Below are 22,862 nucleotides of genomic sequence, written 5' to 3' on the forward strand. Positions count from 1 at the left end.
TGTTCCCACCTCATCACCAGTGCAACCACAGCCCCGAGACCTGCCTGGCGTGGGCTGCAGCTTGATGCCTGGGGTTTCATGAGAAGTCTGTTTCCTCCTGACTGACATGGTCACACAAACCACAGCATGCCTGGCCACCCCCGCTGGTAGTTTCTGCAGCTCAGCCATTTCCCCCAGAGGCGCTCTGATCTGCCCTCCTGCCTCCTCTCCTCCTCTTGTTAGCAGAGAGCCACACTCTGGGAGCTGTGTAGACCCGGGCCTCAGAGGGGGATGGAGGATGGCTTGCCGGCCAAGCTGGTCAGTTTGGTGAGCACTTCAGAACGAGAGGCCTGGATTTGTTTCCCTATTCCAAGAGTTTACCATCTGGATTTAGCCATGCCCTTGTAATGACCCCACCAATTTCATGAAAAATGCAATCTGTGAATTTGCTCTTTAAATCACTAGTCATCTCTGTTCATTTAAAAATAAAATTATAGTTCCCTAAGTTTGTATTGCTAAAGGCATCAAAAGAGTCCATCGTAAGCAAACAGCATGTGACTATTTTGCCTTATGAGATGGTGTATTTGGGACTAGAATGGCCATATATCAATATATCACATATATCAATATATGACAGGATATCAAGATCCAATGTTAGCCAGAGATCTCAATTAGTCCCAGTTTTGTTTTCATAATTCATTTTAATTCAGTGAATTTTTAGAAACTTTTTTAAGCCCTTGAAATTTTTCTTGATTCCAACATATCAAACCATTCAAAACATGCCGAATGTCAAATGTTTAGAAGGAGGCCTTACTGTGTAAAACCAGAACTTGACAATGGGCGCGTTATAAAATTCACAGATCTTTGTTCCAATGGGAATACTTCTCTGTTTTTTGTGCTCATTCTCCTCGTCCCCCTTTCTTGAGCCAGCATCTGCATTTGCGTCCTGGAAAACAGAGCACAGCACATGACAGGCAGGTGGTTAAATGGGAAACGCAAGGCACTCCAGCACACAGGCACCATTAAAAAAAACAATTCCAAAAATGCTCTTAACCAGTGAGATTTCTCAATCCATAGTACAAGAAATCTCAACAATTTTTAAAACGAGATCACACTGATACTCTTAGGGTCAAGTGTGTCACTGACCATATTCTCCTCTTCTTTTTCTTTGCCATCCTCATTTGCCTTGGATGTTTGATACGAGAAATCATCATATGTGCGAAATTCCAAAAACAAGATGGTGGGGGGAAGAAGAATCCCCATGATAACCTAGGGGACATAAATCGATTTTTTAAGCTGTGGCAATTCTAGAAAAATTTCCCAGCATAGTTAAAATTTTTTAATTATGACCTTCAACATTATTCAATAACCTAGGAGCCCTGGTATGTTTACCCCTGGTCTGATGTTCTGTGACATGTGCTTGGTACGTTGGTAGAATTGCAGGCAGTAAAATATTTAAGGACATACATTAAATTTTTTAAATGAATGGCAAGCAGCACTATTGATGATCCTAACTTTAAAAAAGAAAAGTCCTGGCTAGCATGGTGGCTCACACCTGTAATCCCAGTACTTTGGAAGGCCAAGGTTGGTGGCTCATATGAGGCCAGGAGTTTGAGACCAGCCTGGCCAACATGATGAAACCCCATCTCTACTAAAATACAAAATTTGACTGGGCATGGTGGTGCACATCTGTAATACCAGCTACTTGGGAGGCCCAGGCACAAGAATCACTTGAACCCAGGAGGCGGAACTTGCAATGAGCTGAGACTGTGCCACTGCACTCCAGCCTGGGTGACAGAGCAAGACGCTGTCTCAAAAAAAAAAAAAAAAAAAAAAAAAAAAAAAAAAAAAGTCCTTACATGAAATTTCAAGGAAGGCAAATCTTTACATTAAAATATAATAATATAAATAAAATACAATACCTCTAGTGAAGTAGGCCAAAAGTATTTTATATAGAACTACCTTTGATATAAATGAGATTATGTGAACTAAGAGTTGCAAGGCTAATGTGACTCACAAAAGAAGGACTAACGGGCTCAGCCTAGACAACAAAAGGATGACCGGGTGTCCAGGTTCATAGACAGAAAACATGCTTCCATTTATTTATTTATTTATTTATTTATTTAGAGACAAGGTCTTGCTTGGTTGCCTGGATTGGAGTGCAGTGGCACAATCATGGCTAGCTGCATTCTCGATCTTCTGGGCTTAAGTGATTTTCCCATCTCAGTCTCCTGAGTAGCTGGGACTACAGGTGTGCACCACCATACCTGGCTAATTTTTTTTTTTTTTTGAGACAGAGTCTCGCTGTGTCACCCAAGCTGGAGTGCGGTGGCGCAATCTTGGCTCACTGCAAGCTCCGCCTCCCGGGTTCACACCATTCTCCTGTCTCAGCCTCCCAAGTAGCTGGGACTACAGGCACCTGCCACCACACCTGGCTAATTTTTTGTATTTTTAGTAGAGATGGGGTTTCACCGTGTTAGCCAGGATGGTCTTGATCTCCCGACCTCGTGATCCACCCACCTCTGCCTCAGAAAATGCTGGGATTACAGGTGTGAGCCACCACGACCGGCCTACCTGGCTAATTAAAAAAAAAATTTTTTTTTTAGAGAGATGGGGTTTCACTATGTTGCCCAGGCTAGCCCTGTACTCCTGGGCTCCAGTGATCCTCCTGCCTTGGCCTCCCAAAGTGTTTGGATTACAGGCGTGAGCCCCCACGCCCGGCTGCGCTTCCCTCTTTGTCAGCACTTTTCCACACTCTACCAATGGTTCAAGATCGTTTTAAACTTTAGTTTGAATCATAACTGAACTTTAACTTTTGTGTGCACTTCCTTGTTTTTCCTGAAATGTATGGATTTGCCTTCTATTTTCTTGTTAAGGATTATAAACTGTTTTGCTTCCTTAACCTGTATTCCTGACACTTAGGGGCTTCTCAGTCATTCTGTCTGTTTATCGGAGTTATTTCTATTCTCCTTGAGTACTTCCTTTTTGGATCCCACGACTCCTTAGCCTCATATAATCTGACCGCCTTTCTCTCGGCTGCACAGCTTTTGTATGGCAATTTATAAAACTTGGGGCCCGTTTCTTACACTCCACACCACGATTTTTCATTGTAATTTTTTCCTTTTTTTTTTTTTTTTTTTTTTGCTTGGACTACCTGCTAAACTAATTCTTCTGAATGGGAGGTTGAAGGTGTATAGTTTGAGTCTTTGCCTGTCTTAAACAGATATTCTTTTCTCATGCTTTTGAATAGTTGACCTGGGTAGAAAACATTCCAGGCTCCAAATGCTTTCCCCTCAGAACTGTGAAGGCCTTCCTCCACTGCTGCCTTCTGGGTTTCAGTGTTATTGATGAAAAGTCTGATGCCAATTCGATGTTCATCCCCATGTAGGTGATCCACCTTAGTTTCCTTAAAACCTTGAAGAACTCTTTATTCTTGGAATTCTGAAAACTGTTTATTAATATCCTAAGTTATGTATAACATCAGATTAGCATATGATATAGAATTGACAGACATAACGTTTATATTTCTAAGAAACAAAGTGCCTTCTATTTGTCAGAACCATACTACACAGCATAACTTGTACAGCCTTTTCTTTATCTTCATGGAGATCTCTAAAATAGATATAATACTGCCATTAGATTGCCAGGTTATCTGCAGATTAGAATCTCTTCTCAAGATAAGCTAGTAGTTAACAACAGCAAACCCCAGAGCTAGGGTTTGATTGCAATATAATTTTTCTCCCACTATGTCTTTTTCAAACCCTTTCATAGCTTCATATTTTCTCATAATTTTCTCCCATGTCATGAAAACATCGCTAGTAAAATAATATACAATTTCAGAGTTATAAGGGAATCTAGAAATAGAGTTCCAGTCCCTGCTTTAATGGTGGGTAGAGGACCCAACCAGGGTGCGTGTGCATGCTGAGTTATGCGGGGGGCTCCATTAGGAGACTCTGACTGTGGCGGGGGTTTGTGCAGGCTGGTGGGCTGGTCAGGCAGGGCTGTGAAGTTAGACCACCTGGGTGTGGGTCCTGATCCCGTGCTGACCAACTAAGATCCCAGGCATGTCATTTCATCTTAAAGCTTCAGGTTCCTCATCTATAAGACAATGATTGTCATGACGTCTCCCTCAGGGGGTTACTCGAAGGAATAAATGAAATAAGCCACAGAAAATGCTCCGCTCAGCCTGGCAGAGAGTCGCTTGTCACTGTCGCCCCGGCCCGCCTCGCAATGCGTTGCACACACCTTCAGGCCGGGGTTCTTCCGCATCCGCAGCCTTCCCATCCACATGTCGGTCAGCAGCATCTGGCTGCAGGTGTGAGCGATGAAGTCCCGGTGTTTGGCTGCCACCGCCAGTTTGAGGCAGGTCGAGTTGCTCCAGTTTTTCAGCTCGTAGGTCAGGAGTTTCATGGCGATCTGCTCGTCGTGCTTATAGGACTGATCTAATAACTCCAAAGCAAGCTGGCCGAAGTCTCTGGGGTAAAAAAGAAGGGACCAGGGTGAAGCCACAGTGGCCACAAGCTCTTTCTTAGGCATAGCCACAAGGACTTACGGAGCCAAGGGACACAGAATCCTTCACTGGAGGGGCTTTGAGGTTCTCTGCAAGCAAGAAGCTCCAGGGATGTGTCCCCAAAGGGGGATGGCCAGGGACAGTGGCTGGGAGCTCAGTCAGGAGGGGGGCTGACTGCTTCTGCTGCAAGTGGAGCTATAGGTTGAGACCACGTCTGTCCCTCAGGCCCCAGGGACATGGAGATGAGAAGACAAAGTCCCTTCCCTCAAGTTGTGCACAGATCAGGGAGGCAGACAGAAAAGACGGCAAAGGTGACTTCAAATGCAGCACGTGTGGAGTTGGAGCCCCAGTAGTGGGGCTGCTGGTGGTGGTAGTGGGGGGAGGTGGACACTGGAAGGGGTTACAGGAGGGCTGGTGGGTGCCGGCTAGGTTCTTAGTTGATCTGGGTGCTGGTGGTGCTGGCATATCCCACCTGTAGACTGTCACCAGCTGAACATTTCAGATGCATGCCTTTCTCTGCACGTGTAACACTTCACCATCACAGTGATTACAGAGAAGCCAACATTCTCAGTGCTATGACAGAGATAAGGCATAGTTGTTATAGGGCCCCGGCCGGAGGGTGCCTAATGACTGATGGGGGCAGTGATAGAAGTTGGGGGGCATGGAGAAGGTGGCACAAGCTGAATTTTGAGCATAAAGTTTACTGCCTTCCCCACATGACCCAGATTCAAATATTTGACAATAACCATACACGTTCCAAGTTCCTTCAGTTTTTTATAACGGAATGTGGTTAAGACACGGTCCCGAAGTGATCGCCCTCCTCTGCTTTTGTTTCTCCATTGTATAGAAGATTTTATTCCGGTAACGAGAAGCATGAGGAAGGCAGAATCACGTGTGGGAGAATGGCCTTCTCTGTCCCTGAAGAGGAATGCTATCAGCAGCACCTCTCAGCCCTCCTGCAGGCTGCAGAGTGACCACGTGTCACCATGTGGGGACTCTAGGAAGCAAAGGTTGGCATCAAAAAATCCATGGGGTAGGTGGACACGGCCCCATTATTAGGGAGTCTTGAATTTCTGACGTTTAGAAATCAGCTAGTAATTTTAGAAATCATCGAGTCCAAAATAAAAGCAGTGAACTTCAGAAAACAAAGGTGTTAGATCTTGGCCATGCTGCCTATGCTCTCCTCAAGTTTAGGTCCCTGTAAAGTTGTGCCGGGACCTCTGGTTTCCGGTGTGGCATGGAAGGAACTTGGAAGTCGCCAGTCCATCCTAACAAGTAACAAACTAAACAAGTCGAACATTGAATCTTTTCAGCTCCACCAGAGAAGGGAGGACATAGGGCAAACTGCTGTCCCCCAAATTGGAGAGACAGGTGGATACCAAAAACCACAACTTACTGGAGTAGAAACCTCTGCAGGAACCAGTGCAGAGTTAGGAAAAATGTGAACTATGATTGAGGAATTGCTGGAGGCTCAGTGAGGAAAGTCTGTGAGTAAAAAATTCCAGGGGACCCAGTCATGCGGGGACGCCCATGCTTTTGTGACCTCTATCTCAGGAGCTTAACCAGGTTCTCACAGTGAATATAGGAGAAAAATCCCTTTCTCTTTCCAGCAGGGGAAAAGAAACCATTTTGAAACTCCCAGAACATTCCCTTAATAGTCTGCCATCAGGAAACTGATTTTGCCAGAGCCTCACCTGCTGGTTTGATCAGAGCCTGACTGACCCAGGGGAAGCACGCCCAACTCCAGCCCCCTCTAGCCATCCTGTCCCACCTAAGCACGGAGGAAAATCAGAAACACCTGTGAAGGCCACAGTCCAGGGCACAGGCTCGTTAACGTTGTATTCCTTGTTAGTGTGTGTTTCCTTACGGAAATTAATTTCATCGTCTTTGCATTAAAATTGTGATTCAAGGAAAGGAAGAAAATTGTGTTTCAATTTTGATGCAAAGAGAAGGCAGTACACGAAAACAAAACACCTCCGAGTCCAAAAACACCTCCGAGAGACAGAAAGAAAAATGCCGACACGACAAAGTGATTTGTGAATAAGCTTTAACCACCATTGTCCTTAAGTGAGAAGTACATTGGCCACCCCTCCCTGCAGAGACAAGTACTCAGGATGGTCGTCTCTCCTGGCCTTTAAATCCCCACTAGACACTAACTTGGAATTGTTATCCAAGTCCTGGGAGATGTCATCCACCAGATCACTCTCGGAGGACTCGTGGGCCATGGCCTTGTAGAGCTTGCAGGCCACCAGGGCCTTGGCCATGCTCTCCTCCCCTCGCTGCCAGAGGAACACCGCCATTTTCTGGCGTTTCATCAGCACGGCCCACACCATCAGCTCGTGGAAGGGGTACTGGAACCGACTCACGGCAGGGTCATCCACATCGATGTCGATCTCTTCCTCCTTTTTCTTCTTTTTCTTTTTCTTCCCTTTAGCTGGAGGCTCATCATCCTGAGGGGAGAAACACGGATTTCATGGTTTTGCCAGAAAAGTATGCAACAAAGAATTCCAGAACTCATGGAGAAAGGGAAACTTTTCTGTCAGAGGTAATAAAGAGACTTCTGAAGTACATCTTACATTTCCACTCCGCATGTGAATTCTTTTGAAAAGATGCACAAGTTTATTATGATAAGTAAACTGTCTAAAACCAAATGAACTGAGAAGGCATACTACTTGCACCCCTGGGTCACCAGTTTTACTTAGAAGCCTTTAACTGAGGAGATCCTGCAAAACTAAAACAAACAAGCACAACCTCCCCCCAAAACTAAACACAAATAACATCATGGAAGAGGGAAGGTCCACAGTTTGTTTCCTCAGGGAAATCTTCCAGTGTAGCAAAAATAACACTCGTTTGCCAGCGTAGCTGAACCAGAAATTAATAGGAAACATGCAAAAGGGGCTAGAGAAAAAAAAATGTTTTAGGTTTCCCTCCAGTGTTTTAAGAAAGCAAATATTCCACTTTGAATGAGCACTGTCCTTTTCCCCTTATGGTGCAAAAGGGAAGGCTGACATTTCCCATTTCCTAAAGGGGTTATGATAACTGTTCTGCAAATGGATCAGGATTCATGAGAAAGGCAGATCGTGGTTGGGAAAACTGGCATGAAATATGTGGGGCTCAGACTATTCCAGGCTAATACTTTAGTATTCAATGGAATCACAGAAACAGATGTTTGTTCTTTTGCGTTTCCATCAATTGTCTTCTTTTATTCTTACAAGGACTGAGAGGTTGTGAATTCCTTGCATCCCCTCAGATTAGGAAGTTGTGGCTCTGTCTGAATAACTCAGCCACATTCACACAGTTGGAGTGGTCTGGAGCATGGGGGGTTATGGGGGCCACCTGACTCTCCAGTTCCTATCTCAAGTTGGTCACGACTGACCCAGTTTTTATAATATCATAACGAGCTGTGATAACATTTTAATGGAAACTATAGTATCCTGACTCAAATTTAAGTATCTTTATTCTAATTTTCTAATTTTGTCACAGTGAAGCTATAGTCGCCGTGATATAGGAAAGATTGGCCTACACAGGTTAAAAATGAACAGTGTGGAAATGTTAAGATAAACATAGATTTATTTTCAAGAATAGATAAGATAAAATAGAAATTAATGACTAATGAAATGTTATAAAACAGAAGTCCTTTTAAGCCTACCTTTCAATAACACATAATATTATTAAAATATTAATTGCACGTAAATTCTCTTTAAAAACTGCCAGAGAGAGAATATGAGAAACAAAGAGTTAATTTTCCTAAAATGCAAAGGCCTGCCACAAATCAATGAGGAAAAGGGAAAGAAATCAATAAAATAACAAAGAATCTTAACTGGGAGTATAAGGAGAAATTGACACATTACAATCATGGTAAATAAGTAAGTAACACTCCTTACTTAGCAATGAAATTGAAAAAAAAATTACAGGGAATTTCTATACAAGGAATAAAATTGAAATCAATTATAGTAGTATAACAACAACAAAAGTCTGTATCTGGGAAATTTGAAATATACTTCTAAATAACTCTTGGATTGAAAAGGAAATAATAAATGCCTTAGAAAAAACGACAATGAAAGTTCTGCTTATCCAAACCTGTAGAATATCATGAAACAATGCTCAGAACAATTTATACCTTTAATGCATTTGTAGGAATACGGTGAAGATGGAAAATGAGTGAATTTTCCTTTCAAACTGAGTTAGCACAGACAAACAATAACAGTAGGGCTTCCCCAACTGTATATGGAAGAAACGAATACAAATAAAAGCAGACATTAATAAAATAGAAACAGAAAAAGAAAGTTGCTTGATAAAGAAAAATACCAATAAAATAAGTAGGAAAGAAAGCTTAAGAAAAAAAGAGAGGAGATATAAATTTTGTTAAAAAATGGCACAAGAGGCTGGGCGGGTGGCTGTTGCCTGTCATCCCAGTACTTTGGGAGGCCAAGATGGGTGGATCACCTGAGATCAGGAGTTTGAGACCAGCCTGACCAATATGGTGAAGCCTCATCTCTACTAAAAATACAAAAATTATCCTGGTGCAGTGGCATGCACCTGCAGTCCCAGCTACTCGGGAGGCTGAGACAGGAGAAGTGCTTCAACCCGGGAGGCCAAGGTTGCAGTGAGCCAAGATTGTGCCATTCCACTCCAGCCTGGGTAACAGAGTGAGACGCCCTACTAAAAAAAAAAAATTGGCACAAGAAATGACACATAACTGAAGATACTGAGGAGACTGAAAAAAACTAGAATACTATGTAAAAGTTTATTCCAGGGAACTTGAAAGTCTAGATGAAATAAATCATTTTAGGAAACTATAAATGACCAAAGTTGACTCTAGAAAATAAAAAGTCTGAATGCACTTATACGTATGACAGCTATTATGAAGTAGTGAAAGACACACTTCTGAGAAATAGGACTGGACCCGGAAGTTTTACAGATGAGTCTACCAAACCTTCAGGGAACAAATCAACCCTGACATGGAGAGTCTGAGAGAACAGAAGGCCACAGAAAGCTCATAACCCTTCCAGGAGCACCGTGTTAAAGCTCAGTCTTACCTGTCAACACAGAATGAAAACCGTCCACACTGAATCCATAAAGAATCGGGATGCTATTTAGCTCATAAATTTATTTGAAAAGAATGTTTCCAAGAGTCAATCCTGATATTCCACAATATGGCATTTCTTCCGTTCATTTAAATATTTTTAGGTCTGGGACATTGTTCTTCAGGTTGCTAGTGAAGGTAATTTCTAGTACTTTTGTCCTATTGCGAGGCAACTGTAGTTGATTTTCCTGGATTTTCTAACTCCCCCCAAATGTTTTTGTTGATCATAATTTCTCCCTTTCTCGGGTATTCTTTTTTTTTAGCATTTATTTTTCCTTGTTCAATTTCCAGAACACTTTTGGAGACCAGAGGGGATAATGATGGTGACAATATTGGGCATGCTTGTCTTGTTCTTGATTTTCATGGACATGACTTCAGGGCTGCACTGCTCATCATACGTTTCCCTTGCTCTAAGATATACATGTATTTTAATCATTCCAAGAAAGTATTTTATCATTCTATTGTGAGAAAACGATATACTTTTTAATTAAGTAAGGAGTATGTTTTACATGTGTTTCAAATTCATTAGCACCTACTGAGAAATGGTCATGTCATACTTCTTTGACTTATCGATGTGATGCAATATATTAAAGACTAGCATTCCATTATGTTTGCATCCTTGGAGGACTCTAATTGCTTGTTTAGGACTTTGAAAATAGTGTATTGAATTCTTTTTGGTGTTATTTACGGTTTTTTACATATATACGTGGTGTTATTCTCTAGTTTTTTTTTGTTTGCTTAATCTTTGCTTTTGAAACTGTAGTTTTGTTAGTTCTAGAAATGAATTGTGCAGCTTTTACCCCCATTAAAGAAAATGTATATATGGTCCTTTTATATAATTTGACTAAGACATCTAGGTAAATTTTGGTGAGTAGTATCGTATATTCACAAATACAGAACTTAAAGGGCTATGTCTATTTGACCAAGATATTATAAAACTTTTGAAAACAAATTCTACTTACTTCCATTCCCAGAAGTTTAAGAGCTTTAGGCTGCATGGTGAAAGAGGAAGAAAAAAGTCAATTTACTCAGATAACTAATGTTAGTAGTACATTAGCAGTATTGTTGCTAGTGGACATAGGAATTGATTAAAAAGCACTTTGTGGCCGGGCACGGTGGCTCAAGCCTGTAATCCCAGCACTTTGGGAGGCCGAGACGGGCGGATCATGAGGTCAGGAGATAGAGACCATCCTGGCTAACACAGTGAAACCCCGTCTGTACTAAAAAATACAAAAAAAAAAAAAAAAAAACTAGCCGGGCGAGGTGGCAGGCGCCTGTAGTCCCAGCTACTCGGGAGGCTGAGGCAGGAGAATGGCGTGAACCCGGGAGGCGGAGCTTGCAGTGAGCTGAGATCCGGCCACTGCACTCCAGCCTGGGCGACAGAGCGAGACTCTGTCTCAAAAAAAAAAAAAGCACTTTGTATCATTAACAATTAATGATAATGTCCAAGGAAAAGAAGTGCTTTAATATGGAAACTCTTCTTCTGTTAGCAGAAGTTAATTGAGAAGAAAGCTCGGCAGACACATGGCCTGTATTCCAGGTAGAAGCAGAGAAGTTCCCTAACAGACATCAAAGAGCTATGGGGCTGTAAGGTGGGTGTGAAGGGAGGGCATCATGAAAGATCGGACATTTGAGTTGAACTTTTGATAAGGGTGGGAAAGGCACTGATAGCGGGGAAAGACGTGGCAGGTACACGTCTTTGATTTGATCACAGGATTGGATTTTGGTGCAGGTACATGGTCTCCCATGTGGGTGAGGGCCAGCTGGCGGAGGGCCTTGGCTACTGTGATAATGAGTTTGGCTACGATTCTCCAGGCAGTGAGGAGCTCTGGGAAGTTTGAAGCAGCGAATGCAGGCATGTCCCTTCCTTTGGAAGATTATGGCAGGTACAGTGGTGGGATGGTAGAATAGGCTGGAGCGGGCAGACAGGAAGAAGTCTGCGGTGGACAGAGGAGGAGGGCAGATGCACTGGGTGGTCAGGGCGGCCCGTGCTCAGGGCAGCTGGGGAATGCTGTGACTCGGGCCTGAGAGCCCTGTAGGAGGCAGGACCGCTGTGCTGGGTTCAGGGCGAAGGGCTTGGCTCTGAACCGGCCAAGTTGCTGAAAAGCAAGCGAGGAATCACATGGCACTCGCAAACCACAGAACACTACACAAGCAATGAGTTCTACCCTTTTTGGTCCAAACAAGTTGTTGTAAAGAGTCCGAAAGTTTTTCCGGGTGTAGTTGCAGCGGTAGGCTCCTCCCATGAGGTACTCCAGCACGAGCCCGATATCTATGAGGCTGATGTGGTAATCCGGTGGAAGGTTGCTCTGTAAGAGAAGTCTGGTCTCAGGCCCTGTGAGGATGCGTTCGCAGTGTGGACTTCATCACGCGTCTCGGGGGTAAGTGGCCGTCCTGGCCCCCACTTGGGAGTTCATGTAATAGGTGGGTGGGTGGGGGATTAAACAATATTCAGACTGGGGAAAGCATGTATCCCTTGATAACAAGGTGGCAGAAAGGGCCAAGAACAGCGGCTGCAATCAGCAGGACACAGAATGACTTGAGGAACCTCCTGCCGGTGCTTCTGGAAAGAACCACAGGCAGTGGGTGAGAGATCTCAAAAGAGGGACAAAACGAAACGCTGCATGGACAGTCAGCAGTGCTCAGGTCAGCGGCCGGTCACCCCCTTCCCCACCCTACCCAGTGGCTGCCCTGGCCTTGCACTGGCATCAACCTGTAATCCAGCTGTCACTGAGAGTGTCCCTACCATGGATTCGGATGAACATGCAACTTAAAAAAGATTATCCTTTGCTTTCTTAGTTTTAAATAGACTCTTTATGAAAGAAGGAATTCAATATCTCCTGTGCCTGAAATAATAATACATTTTGAAAATTTAAAACTTGCTCTTAAATCTTTTTGTGAACGATGCCAATAGGTAAGAATTATAAAACAGTAGACTGACCTTTTTCACATCTCTCACCAGCAGATGAAGTGTGTTTGGTGGACCCAGTCTCTGAAAGAGAAGCATTCATGTGTGTGAAATATTTTTCTTGACCAGGTGCAGTGGCTCACGCCTGTAGTCCCAGCACTTTGGGAGGCTGAGGCGGGCAGATCACTTGAGGTCACGAGTTTGAGACCAGCCTGGCCAACATGGTGAAACCCCATCTCCGCTAAAAATACAAAAATTAGCTGGGCGTGGTGGCAGGTGCCTGTAACCCCAGCTACTAGGGAGGCTGAGGTGGGAGGATCACTTGAACCCGGGAGGCAGAGGTTGCAGTGAGCTAAGATTGCACCACTTTACTCCAGCCTAGGTGATAGAGTGAGACCTCATCTAAGAATAAATAAATAAATAAATAAGTTTTTTTTCCTTGAACCCTTCGAGTAAAGTTCTGCCCTATTCTATATAATTAATGAATTGTGAGAGCTGGAGTGTAACCCACACCAGCCTTTTTCTTTTACAAAACAGAACTGGTCATGGTTAAAAAGTATCCAACGCATTTCAAAAGTTGTGAAATATTTTCTGCTGCATTTTTTTAAAGAGTATCTTAAGGTACACAACATAGTGTTAATAATTCACCAAGTTGGCCAGGATCAGTGGCTTACACCTATTATCCCAGCACTTTGGGAGGCTGAGGGAGGTGGATCACTTGAGGCTAGGAGTTCAAGACCAACCTGGGCAACATATCGAAACCCTGTCTCTACAAAAATTACACAAATTAGCTGGGTGTGGTGGTGTGCACCTGTAGTCCCAGATACTCAGGAGGCTGGGGTGGGAGGATGGCTTGAGCCTAGGAGGTTGAGGCTGCAGTGTGCTGAGATCAAGTAAGTGCACCCCAGCCTGGGCAACAAGAGAGACCCTGTCTCAGAACAAAAGAAAAAAAAGAAAATCACCAAGTTTTAGCAAGCAGCTGCTGAGGACCATTTCTGCTACTTAAAATCTTACAATAGGGAAGCAAATATAAATTCTCAAAAGTTATATTATAATAATATAAGCCAAGGGAATTTCACTCAAACCCTTCCAGCAGAGCTCCTGGGTGTGAAACTTAGCTCTACGTTTTGCCCCCAAAACCTCATCAAATGCGAGGGTTCCAAGGAACCATTGACTTCGCACCCTTGGTGACATTTCACCCTGCTAATGGCTTGGGGAGCTAGATTCCCTCTTTGTAGCAACAAGTACTCAGACACCAGCCTCAAATGCAGGACAAGAGTTAATACTGCCCGAGAAAGGAGTGACTGTCGAGGCATGGCAGGAGGTGGTGAGAATGTGAACACAGGCTGTGGTCAGCAGCAGATGAGAAGTAGCCGCCTGACATTAAATATGGACCTCCCAGATGAAGGAGGTCAGATGAGCACATTTATGCACAACATGCACCGGTGACAAACACATTCGGGTGGCTGCCTCCTCCTTCCCTCCCTTTTTCTAGAGCACTCACTGTGTTATACAGCTCCTCCAGCCTCGGAATGGTCAGAAAGTGTTGCATGTTCACTCCGTTTTCAATCAGGAGCTTCACAAAGTCAACACGATCTAAGACTAAAGCATCCAGCATCGCTTGCTCCAAAGCATTCACCTGCAGGGACCAAGAGCCGGGAGTCCGTAAGTGGCCTCTCAGAGACACTGGGGAGGGGGGCGACTGGAAACACAGAGGAAAGGGTATTCCGAACCCAAGATCCCGGAGCACTCCAACATCGTATTCTTTGCTCTTTATCTTGGGTAAACACTCCCCATCTCCCTTCTCCTTTCTTCTCAGTTTGGCCTCTACATGTTCCATCCATGTTTGTAAATTATTTTTTCCTTTTAAAAATAAATTGAAGAGGATTCAAAATCTCAGCCCTCCTGGCATTGGCCTGCCCAGTCTCCACCATTTGTTTCCTTAACTGAGTTCTGCCAGGGGGAGCTACGTGGGCAGGCAGCATGACCAGGGTGCTGTGCAGGTGAGTGGCTGTGACGAGGGCAGGCACACGTCACCGCAGAGGCCTGGTCCCCTGTCTTGCCTGTGTCCTGGTGGCAGCAAGACAAAGAACTACCATGCAATGTGTGACTCCAGCCTCCCCACCCAAACTGCTGTTACCCCACACACCCAATCATGGGCTCTGTCTGTCAAAAAAGGGCTTTTTGCATGAATTGCACTTATTTGATGACAACTGATTTGTTTGCTGTATATTCATGCATCAAGCATTGGCATGTCTGCCAGGCAGAGAACCACTGGTGAGCAGGGTGACTCAGGGCCCCTCTCTGGGTGGCATCATTCTCTCCAAAGCAGGAACGTTTGGTGTTTTGGACAATTGACAGGATCATCTCAGTGAATGTGCTGTTGTAGTTTGAAATGCTGACACTACCCAGTCAAGCCTTTACCCATCCCTCCTGTGATCGGGGCCTTGGGTGGGGCTGAAGCAAGGGCAGGAACCATCGCTTCCCCTGGGGAAGCGTGATGCCAAGCTCGTGATCTCTGTGACCTTCCACATACCCAGTTCAGCAGCTCTATCTTCCGGGGATCAGTTTCTTCCTCCGCTTCCTCTTTCACTTTCCCTTTCTTCTTGCCTTTCCCTTTTCCTCTTCCTCCCTTGGTGGTGGTCGTGGCTGGTTTCTTCTCCTTCTCTGTGGCTTTGCTGTCCGTTGGGGGTGCCAGGCTTCCCAGGGGCTGCAGTCCACAGCAATCAGAGTTGGGAAAAGGTATTAAGGCTCTCTCTTGTCCCCAGACCAGCTCATTGACCCTCGCACCTCTGTGTGTGTACAAATACACACATATGCTCATATGCATACAACGCTCATATGCACACCATGCATGCTCATATGCATACAATGTACCTGTACACACCCACACAGGGCACACATACGCCCACACATATGTACACGTGCACACGGACTCCATCCCACACACCTACACACTCAGTCATCGCAGGCCTGGCTGTCTGAAGAAGGCTCTGATACTGTGAACCACCGTTACTCGTGTGCACAAACACACACTTGACTTGATGCAGCAGCTTTGCAAACTTAAAGCGGCTGACATTTTGATCGACGTGTGCTTTTGCATGAAGGAAAGGGTGCTGAGAGTTCAAAGGCACCAAAGAGATCTGTTCACAGTCATTTAATGATGTGAAAAAGTGATTGTGAAGGGGGTATGAGACAATGGATAGAACTGAGGATGCCTGCCTGGATATAAACATAAACTGGAGCTTATCGGTGGGTAAAGAAGCTCTCCGCATGTCACTGAAATGCATGCAATGTGGTGACAGACTCATTCATCAAGGGGAGTGTGTGCTCTACTCCAGAGAACAGGAGGGAGGGCAGAAGTAGGCCTTGCCCTGTGGCCTTATCTCCTGGTAGGGTGGAAAACATGGGAGTGTGTCCTAGTGCAGATACAGAGCCAGCACCTAAACAACCGGACCCCCTGGCTGGTGTCCTCTCTTGCCAGAACTACCCGCTCCTCCCACCAAACGCTCCTGGTGGGTTGACTACCTGAGGAGCCCCCATTTCCTCTCTTCCCATCTCTCCTGCATGCACCCTGCTGCTTCTTCCCTGTCTGTCCTGGGCTCTGGGTTTGGTTGCTGAGAACTATGCTGGTACCTGCCTCATGGGCATTTCATGCTGGGTTCTCAGCACATCTGACTCCACTGCCTGCTTCCTCCTAGTCTCTTCCTTTGGCTTCTTGGGCATCACAAGCTCCCAGCTTTCCTCTTCTCTGTCTGGCCACTGCTTCTCAGTGCAGCTTTAAATGTCAAGGTTCCTTTGGGCTCTATCCTCAGCCTCCTTCCTTTCCACTCTGCTCTCTTCCTTGACGATCTCATTGATGCACACACCACCAGTCACCACTGATTGGTACACAACTTCTCCTTTCTGGCTGCGGTCCACCTCTCTCCCCAGAGCCCCTGTTGCCTGCTCAGCGTCCTGCTTTCATGTCTCAAAGACATCCAACTCATTATGTCCCAAACCACACTCAGGACCTCCCCTACAACTCAGTCCTCTTCCAGGGTCCCTTATCTCAGGGAAATGGCACCACAGCGTGCCAGTTGTGCAAACCAGACAACTGGGGAGCATTGTGATACCTCAGTCCCTCCAGTACCCTCAATGATTCATCCACCCCTGTGTGCAGCCATGTTTAATGCTAAATTTTGCTTAATTCTGATTCTTGCCTTCTTCTCTGCCTCTGCTCTAGTCCAAGGCACCCTCTGTCACCTGAATTATTTCAAAGGCCTATTAACAGGACTCTGCACACTTGCCATGGCACCCACCCAGTGCATTTTCCACAGTAAGTCCGCAGTGACCTTTAAATGTAAAAATGGAACCAAGTAACTCTCCTGCTTAAAACCCTTAAGTAGGGCTGAGGCAGAGGTTATGTTGGGGGAGGTGTGAGTTTATATAGTTCCTGGTCAACATACAAATACGGATGAAAAAGTGTCTTGGCTGACTCCTCATGCCAATAAAACCATTATGGCCCTGAGTGACAGAGTGACACCACATCCAACAAATGGTGCTGGGAAAACTGGATATCCACATGCGAAAGACTAGAGTTGGACCCTTACCTTACACCATATACAAATATTAACTCAAAATGGATCAAAGACCTGAACATAAAATCGAAAACTACTAATATAAAATGCGGCTGGGCACGGTAGTTCATGTCTGTAATTCCAGCGCTTTGGGAAGCCGAGGGGGATAGATCACCTGAGGCCAGAAATTTGAGACCAGCCTGGCCAACATGGCGAAACCCTGTCTCTACCAAAAATCCAACAATTAGCTGGATGTGATGGCGGGTGCCTGTAATCCCAGCTACTTGGGAGGCTGAGACAGGGGAATTGTTTGAACCCGGGAGGCAGAGGTTGCAGTGGGTGAGATTGTGCCATTGCACTCCAGCCTGAGTGACAAGAGTGAAACTCAGTTTCAAAAAATAATTAATTAAATTAAAATGCTTAGAAGAAAACACAGGGCAAAAGTATCCCTATATTGGATTTGGGAATTCAGTTCTTGAATATGACACCAAAGGTACAGGCACAAATGGAAAAATTATTAATAACAAATCTGATAGACTTCATGAAAATTTAAAAGTTTTATGCAGCAGAAGATACCATTAAAAGAGGAACGGCAGCCACAGAATAGGAGAATATATTTGCACATCATATATATGATAAGGGGTTCATATTCAGAATATATAGAGAACTCCTAAAATTCAACAACAAGAAAACTCACCCTGATTCAAAAATAGGCAAGAGACTTGAGTAGACATTTCTGCAAAGAAGATGCACAAATGGGCAATAAACATACACAAAAGTGCCCAGTATCACTAACCATTAGGGAAATACAAATCAAAACCATCTGAGATACTACCTCACAGCCATTAAGATGGCTATTATATTTTTCTTTTTTTTTTTGAGACAGAGTCTGTCTCTTGTTGCCCAGGCTGGAGTGCAGTGGCGCAATCTTGGCTCACTGCAACCTCTGCCTTCTGGGTTCAAGTGATTCTCCTGCCTCAGCCTGCTGAGTAGCTGGGACTACAGGTGTGCACCACCACTCCCGGCTAATTTTCTTTTTTTGTGTTTTAGTAGAGAAGGGGTTTCGCCATGTTGGCCAGGCTGGTCTCCAACTCCTGACCTCAGGTGATCCACCTGCCTTGGCCTCCCAAAGTGCTGGGATTACCAGTAGGAGCCACCGTGCCCAGCCAAGATGGCTATTATCTAGACAACAGAAAATGACAAATGTTTGTGAAAATGTGGACCAAGTAGAACCCTGTGCACTGTGGGTAGAAATGTAAAATGGTGCAACTGCTATGGGAGGAGTTTGGTGATTCCTCAAAAAATTAAAAATAGAATTACTGTGTGACCCAATGATTTCACTTCTTGGCATATACCCAAAAGAACTGAAAGCAAGTCTCAAAGAAGAATTTGTACACCTACATACATAGCAGCATTATTCTAAAACATGGGAGCAACCCAAGTGTCCACTGATGGATGCTTGGATAAGCAAAATGTGGTCTATCCATACAATGGAATATTATTCAGCCTTAAAAGGAGGGAAATTCTGACACATGCTACAACACAGATGAACTTTGAGACATTGTTCTGAGTGAAACAAGCCAGTCACAAAAGGATAAATACTATATGATTCCACTTATAGGAGGTACTGACAGTAGTCATATTCATGACCACAGAAAGTAGAATGGTGGCTGCCAGTAGTCATAGGGGAGGGCAAGATGTGGAATTATTGTTTGATAGGCATAGAGTATCAATTTTGCAAGATAAAAAAGCTCTTGAGATGAATGTTGCTAAGGATTTTCCTTTAAAAATTGTTAGTCCAAAGTTTTTATGATTCAGTGTAAATAAATAAATTCCCTTTTGTTCCTTGTATATATCAAACATCTCTCCTTTTCTCTCTCTTCATTATGTTTTTTGTTTGTTTATTTATTTGTTTGTTTTTTGAGATGGAGTTTTGCTCTGTCACCCAGGCTGAGGGCAGAGGCATGATCTCAACTCACTGCAACCTCCGGCTCCCAGGTTCAAGCAATTCTCCTGCCTCAGCCTCCCGAGTAGCTGGGATTATAGGCCTGCAGTATCACATCCTTTTTTGTATTTTTAGTAGAGACGGGGTTTCACCATGTTGGCCAGGCTTGTCTCGAACTCCTGACCTCAGGTGATCCACCCACCTCAGTCTTCCAAAGTGCTGGGATTACTGGAGTGAGCCACTGTGTGCCCGGCCTCTTTGTTACATTTAAAAGTATGTTTCAAGAATAAGTTTTTTTTTTTTTTTTGCAAAGCTTTTATTTTAATTAACTGTTTTAATTAACAAATGACAAATTGTATCTATGATATACATGATGCTTAAATATATGTATACATTGTGGAACGATGAACTCAAGCTAAATGAACATATCCATCACCTCACATACTTATCATTTTTGTTATGAGAACATTTAAAATCTACTCTTTCGGCAATTTTCAAGTGCACTATATGTTATCATTAATTATAGTCACTATGTTGTACAATAGGTCTCCAGAATTTATTCTTCTTAACTGAAACTTTGTACTTTTTTTTTTTTTTTTTTTTTTTTTTTTTTGAGACAGAGTCTCGCTCTGTCACCCAGGCTGGAGTGCAGTGGCCGGATCTCAGCTCACTGCAAGCTCCGCCTCCCGGGTTTACACCATTCTCCTGCCTCAGCCTCCCGAGTAGCTGGGACTACAAGTGCCCGCCACCTTGCCCAGCTAGTTTTTTATATTTTTTAGTAGAGACGGGGTTTCACCGGGTTAGCCCGGATGGTCTCGATCTCCTGACCTTGTGATCCGCCCATCTCGGCCTCCCAAAGTGCTGGGATTACAGGCTTGAGCCACCGCGCCTGGCCAACTTTGTACTTTTTAACCAAAATCTCCCAATCCCTCCCATCCTCGCTTCTGATAACCACCATTATATTCTCATACAGCTTTTATTTTTTGCATGCAATAATAGAAAATATAGATAGAAGAATTTTGACTAGTAATATATAGCAAATCAGACCTAAGATTGATTTACTGTGTTGGAATTTGAGATGGAGTCTCACTCTGTCCCCCAGGCTGGAGTACAGTGGTGCGATCTTGGCTCACTGCAAGCACTGTCTCCCAGGTTTACGCCATTCTCCTGCCTCAGCCTCCCAAGTAGCTGGGACTACAGGCGCCTGCCACCACGCCCAGCTAATTTTTTGTATTTTTAGTAGAGATGGGGTTTCACTGTGTTAGCCAGGATGGTCTTGATCTCCTGACCTCGTGATCCGTTGGCTTCGGCCTCCCAAAGTGCTGGGATTACAGGCATGAGCCACCGCACTCGGCCACTGTGTTGGAATTCTTATGTCCTCCCTACCACAAGTTTTCTACTATATGAAGAATTCTAGATAGACTATAGATTCACAGGCACATAGTTTCTTGAGTGCTTCAACTATTAAAAGAAGACTTCAGAGACCTTATATCCCACTGTAGGGAGACAGAGAAGGACTTTTGGCTCCAGGTTGCAGCCTGAGCATGTGTTTGCTGTCTTCCCTCCCTCCCCAAAAACTATTTAAATGACAGCAGAGGACTATAAAAAAGAAAAATCTATTTCAGGGAGAAGAGGTGGGCCAGAGAGTTTTTAACAGATTTCTGGAAGCGTTGAAGGACCAGTTAAAACTATGGAGAGGAAGCCAAAGCCCAAAATGTGCAATGTGGAGGTTGCCATTGAGGTGAGACCAGATTTTCCAAGATACAAAGAAGAGGGCAGGTGGTGGGCAGAGGCATGGTGACTGGAAGATGGTCTACAGAGCAGGAGGCCACTCATCCCCTCCCAAACTCCAGGTTGCCACTGTGGTGGGTACAGAGCAAGCAACTGCATTCCTGGGCTTCACTCCTAGGAAAAACTGGGAAGATGTCTGCTAAAGAACAGGGAGGCCCAGAGCCCATCAGCCCTCTCCAGTCCACACTCAGCAAAGCAGGGAGGTTCAGGTGACACTCTCCTTCCTAAGCAGGGAATTCCTGGGCAGTCCTCCCAGGGAGGAGAAAAACCTCTTGGCAAAATGGGTTTCCATACTAATTAAGCAGTTCTATCCCTCATTCTGTAGTGTGATGAACAGCCAAGGATCTAGAGCATTTGAGAAAATCAACAGCATAACAGAAAAACCCAAAATGAACAAAAAGAACATCTGACCAGGGAGAAAATAGAGATAATCTAGGGAACAGAAGAGAACTTCAAAAAATCTAATTCGTATCCTTAGATACTACATCTGTGAGATGAAAATAGGCTAATAAGAAAATAAAATTGTTAAGGAACAAAAACACTTTCTTAAATATAAAAAGTATGGGTGCCTAAAACTTTAAAATTGTATAAAAGTTAAATAAAAAGTTGAGATTTCCAAAAACATACAGCAAAATGACAGAGAAATAAAAAACTGAAAATGGAGGGTCAGTCTGGGAGAAGGGGACCAGTAGCTGCTTGACTAATAGAAATTCCAGATAAAGAAAGAGATAATAAACACTCAAAGAAGAGATAGAAGAAAATTTCACAGAGCTGATTCAGGTCTTCAGCATAAAGGGACCTTTGAAAGCCAGAAGAATTAAATGTCTACATGTGTGAAGATATAGCTGCTTGAGTTTGCATTCTCTAAACACTTCTATTTTCATTTGCTTGAAATAGAAGACATGTCCTTGTGAAATTTTCAGGCACTGAAAAAGCAAAGAGCAAAGAGAAAACAATGGTTCATCTATAATTGAATGAAAATCATATGACAATCTTGAGCCTCATGTGAGGCAGACTTTTTTCAGACATGTAAAGACAGAGAATGATAATTGCTATGGTTTGAAAGTGTCCCCCAAAGTTCTTGTGTTGGAAACTGAATCCCCAGTGCAACAGTGCTGAGAGATAGGACCTTTAAAATTGTTTAGGTTATGAAATTCTGCTCTCATGAATGGATTAATGCTTTTATAGAAGGAGAGGGTTCATGATCTTGAGAGGATATTTGTTTTAAGAGTTCAGCCCTTTCTCACTGTCTCTCACTCTCTTACTCTTTCACTTCCCACCATGGGATGATGCAGCAAGAAGGCCCTGACAAGATACCAGCCCCTTGATCCTGGACTTTCCAGTTTCTAGAACTGTAAGAAATAAATCTCTGTTCTTTATCAATTACCCCATCTGTGGTATTCTGCTACAGAAACACAACACAGACTAAGACAGTATTCCTCCCACATGCTTTTATGTAAAAGTTACTTGAAGATATGCTCCAGCAAAATGAAAAAGGAATCTGAAAGGGAGGAAGACATGGGGTCTAGGAGGCAATGGCCAGACTCAGAGTGCAATGAAGGGATGTCTGATGTAGACAGCTGTACAGCAGGCATTGAGAGCATCCAGGGAAGATGGGGGTAGGAACTCACGGGGCTTTGAAAGATTCTTCAAGAAGAAATGGGACAGTAACAATTAAGGGAATAGATATGACTGCAGCAATAGAAAAGAACAAGGTTATGTCCTTTTCAGGGACATGGATGGAGATGGAAGCCATTATCCTTAGAAACTAAGGCAGGAACAGAAAACCAAATGCTGCATATTCTCATAAGTGGGAGCTAAATGATGAAAACACATGGACACATAGAGAGGAATAACCGACAGTGGGGCCTTTTGGAGGGAGGAGAGTGGGAGGATGGAGAGGGTCAGGAAAAACAACTAGTGGGTACTAGGCTTAATAACTGGGTGATGAAATAATCTGTACAACAAACCCCCATGACACAAGTTTATCTACATAACAAACCTGCACTTGTGCCTCTGAACTTAAAGTACAAAATATATATTAAATATAAACTATGTAATACAAATAAAAGTACAAAATGGTA

The 22,862-nt window shown here is 43.9% G+C and overlaps 1 protein-coding gene and 2 long non-coding RNA genes across 10 annotated transcripts in view; 2 read left to right on the plus strand and 1 right to left on the minus strand.

Moving 5' to 3' along the window:
- LOC108531783 (uncharacterized) overlaps positions 1-12,498 on the plus strand; it is a 38,147-nt gene extending 25,649 nt beyond the window's left edge. For 4 of the 8 annotated variants that reach the window (XR_001886279.1, XR_001886273.1, XR_001886277.1 and 1 more), the window contains 5 exons: positions 6,924-7,034; positions 11,069-11,167; positions 11,308-11,461; positions 11,799-11,956; positions 12,063-12,498. This is a non-coding gene — a long non-coding RNA (uncharacterized LOC108531783). Of the gene's footprint in view, positions 1-5,340; positions 5,500-6,923; positions 7,035-11,065; positions 11,168-11,307; positions 11,462-11,798; positions 11,957-12,062 lie in introns of those variants that run through there. The other 4 variants (XR_001886280.1, XR_001886274.1, XR_001886275.1 and 1 more) reach the window with 4 other exon arrangements.
- TRPM1 (transient receptor potential cation channel subfamily M member 1) overlaps positions 1-22,862 on the minus strand; it is a 71,757-nt gene that overhangs the window by 35,870 nt on the left and 13,025 nt on the right. Inside the window, 9 exon segments of the mRNA XM_017875386.1 lie at positions 794-925; positions 1,126-1,248; positions 4,225-4,453; positions 6,647-6,939; positions 10,538-10,567; positions 11,744-11,884; positions 12,517-12,567; positions 13,988-14,122; positions 15,020-15,193. Coding sequence (XP_017730875.1) covers positions 794-925; positions 1,126-1,248; positions 4,225-4,453; positions 6,647-6,939; positions 10,538-10,567; positions 11,744-11,884; positions 12,517-12,567; positions 13,988-14,122; positions 15,020-15,193 — 1,308 coding nt within the window.
- Positions 14,060-22,113, plus strand: LOC108531784 (uncharacterized). Its single transcript, XR_001886281.1, has 4 exons — positions 14,060-14,148; positions 16,709-16,801; positions 20,613-20,728; positions 22,074-22,113. It is a non-coding gene; the product is annotated as an uncharacterized LOC108531784 (long non-coding RNA).

The sequence above is a fragment of the Rhinopithecus bieti genome, unplaced genomic scaffold (assembly GCF_001698545.2).
Source record: "Rhinopithecus bieti isolate Rb0 unplaced genomic scaffold, ASM169854v2 scaffold_9876, whole genome shotgun sequence".
Taxonomy (NCBI): domain Eukaryota; kingdom Metazoa; phylum Chordata; class Mammalia; order Primates; family Cercopithecidae; genus Rhinopithecus; species Rhinopithecus bieti.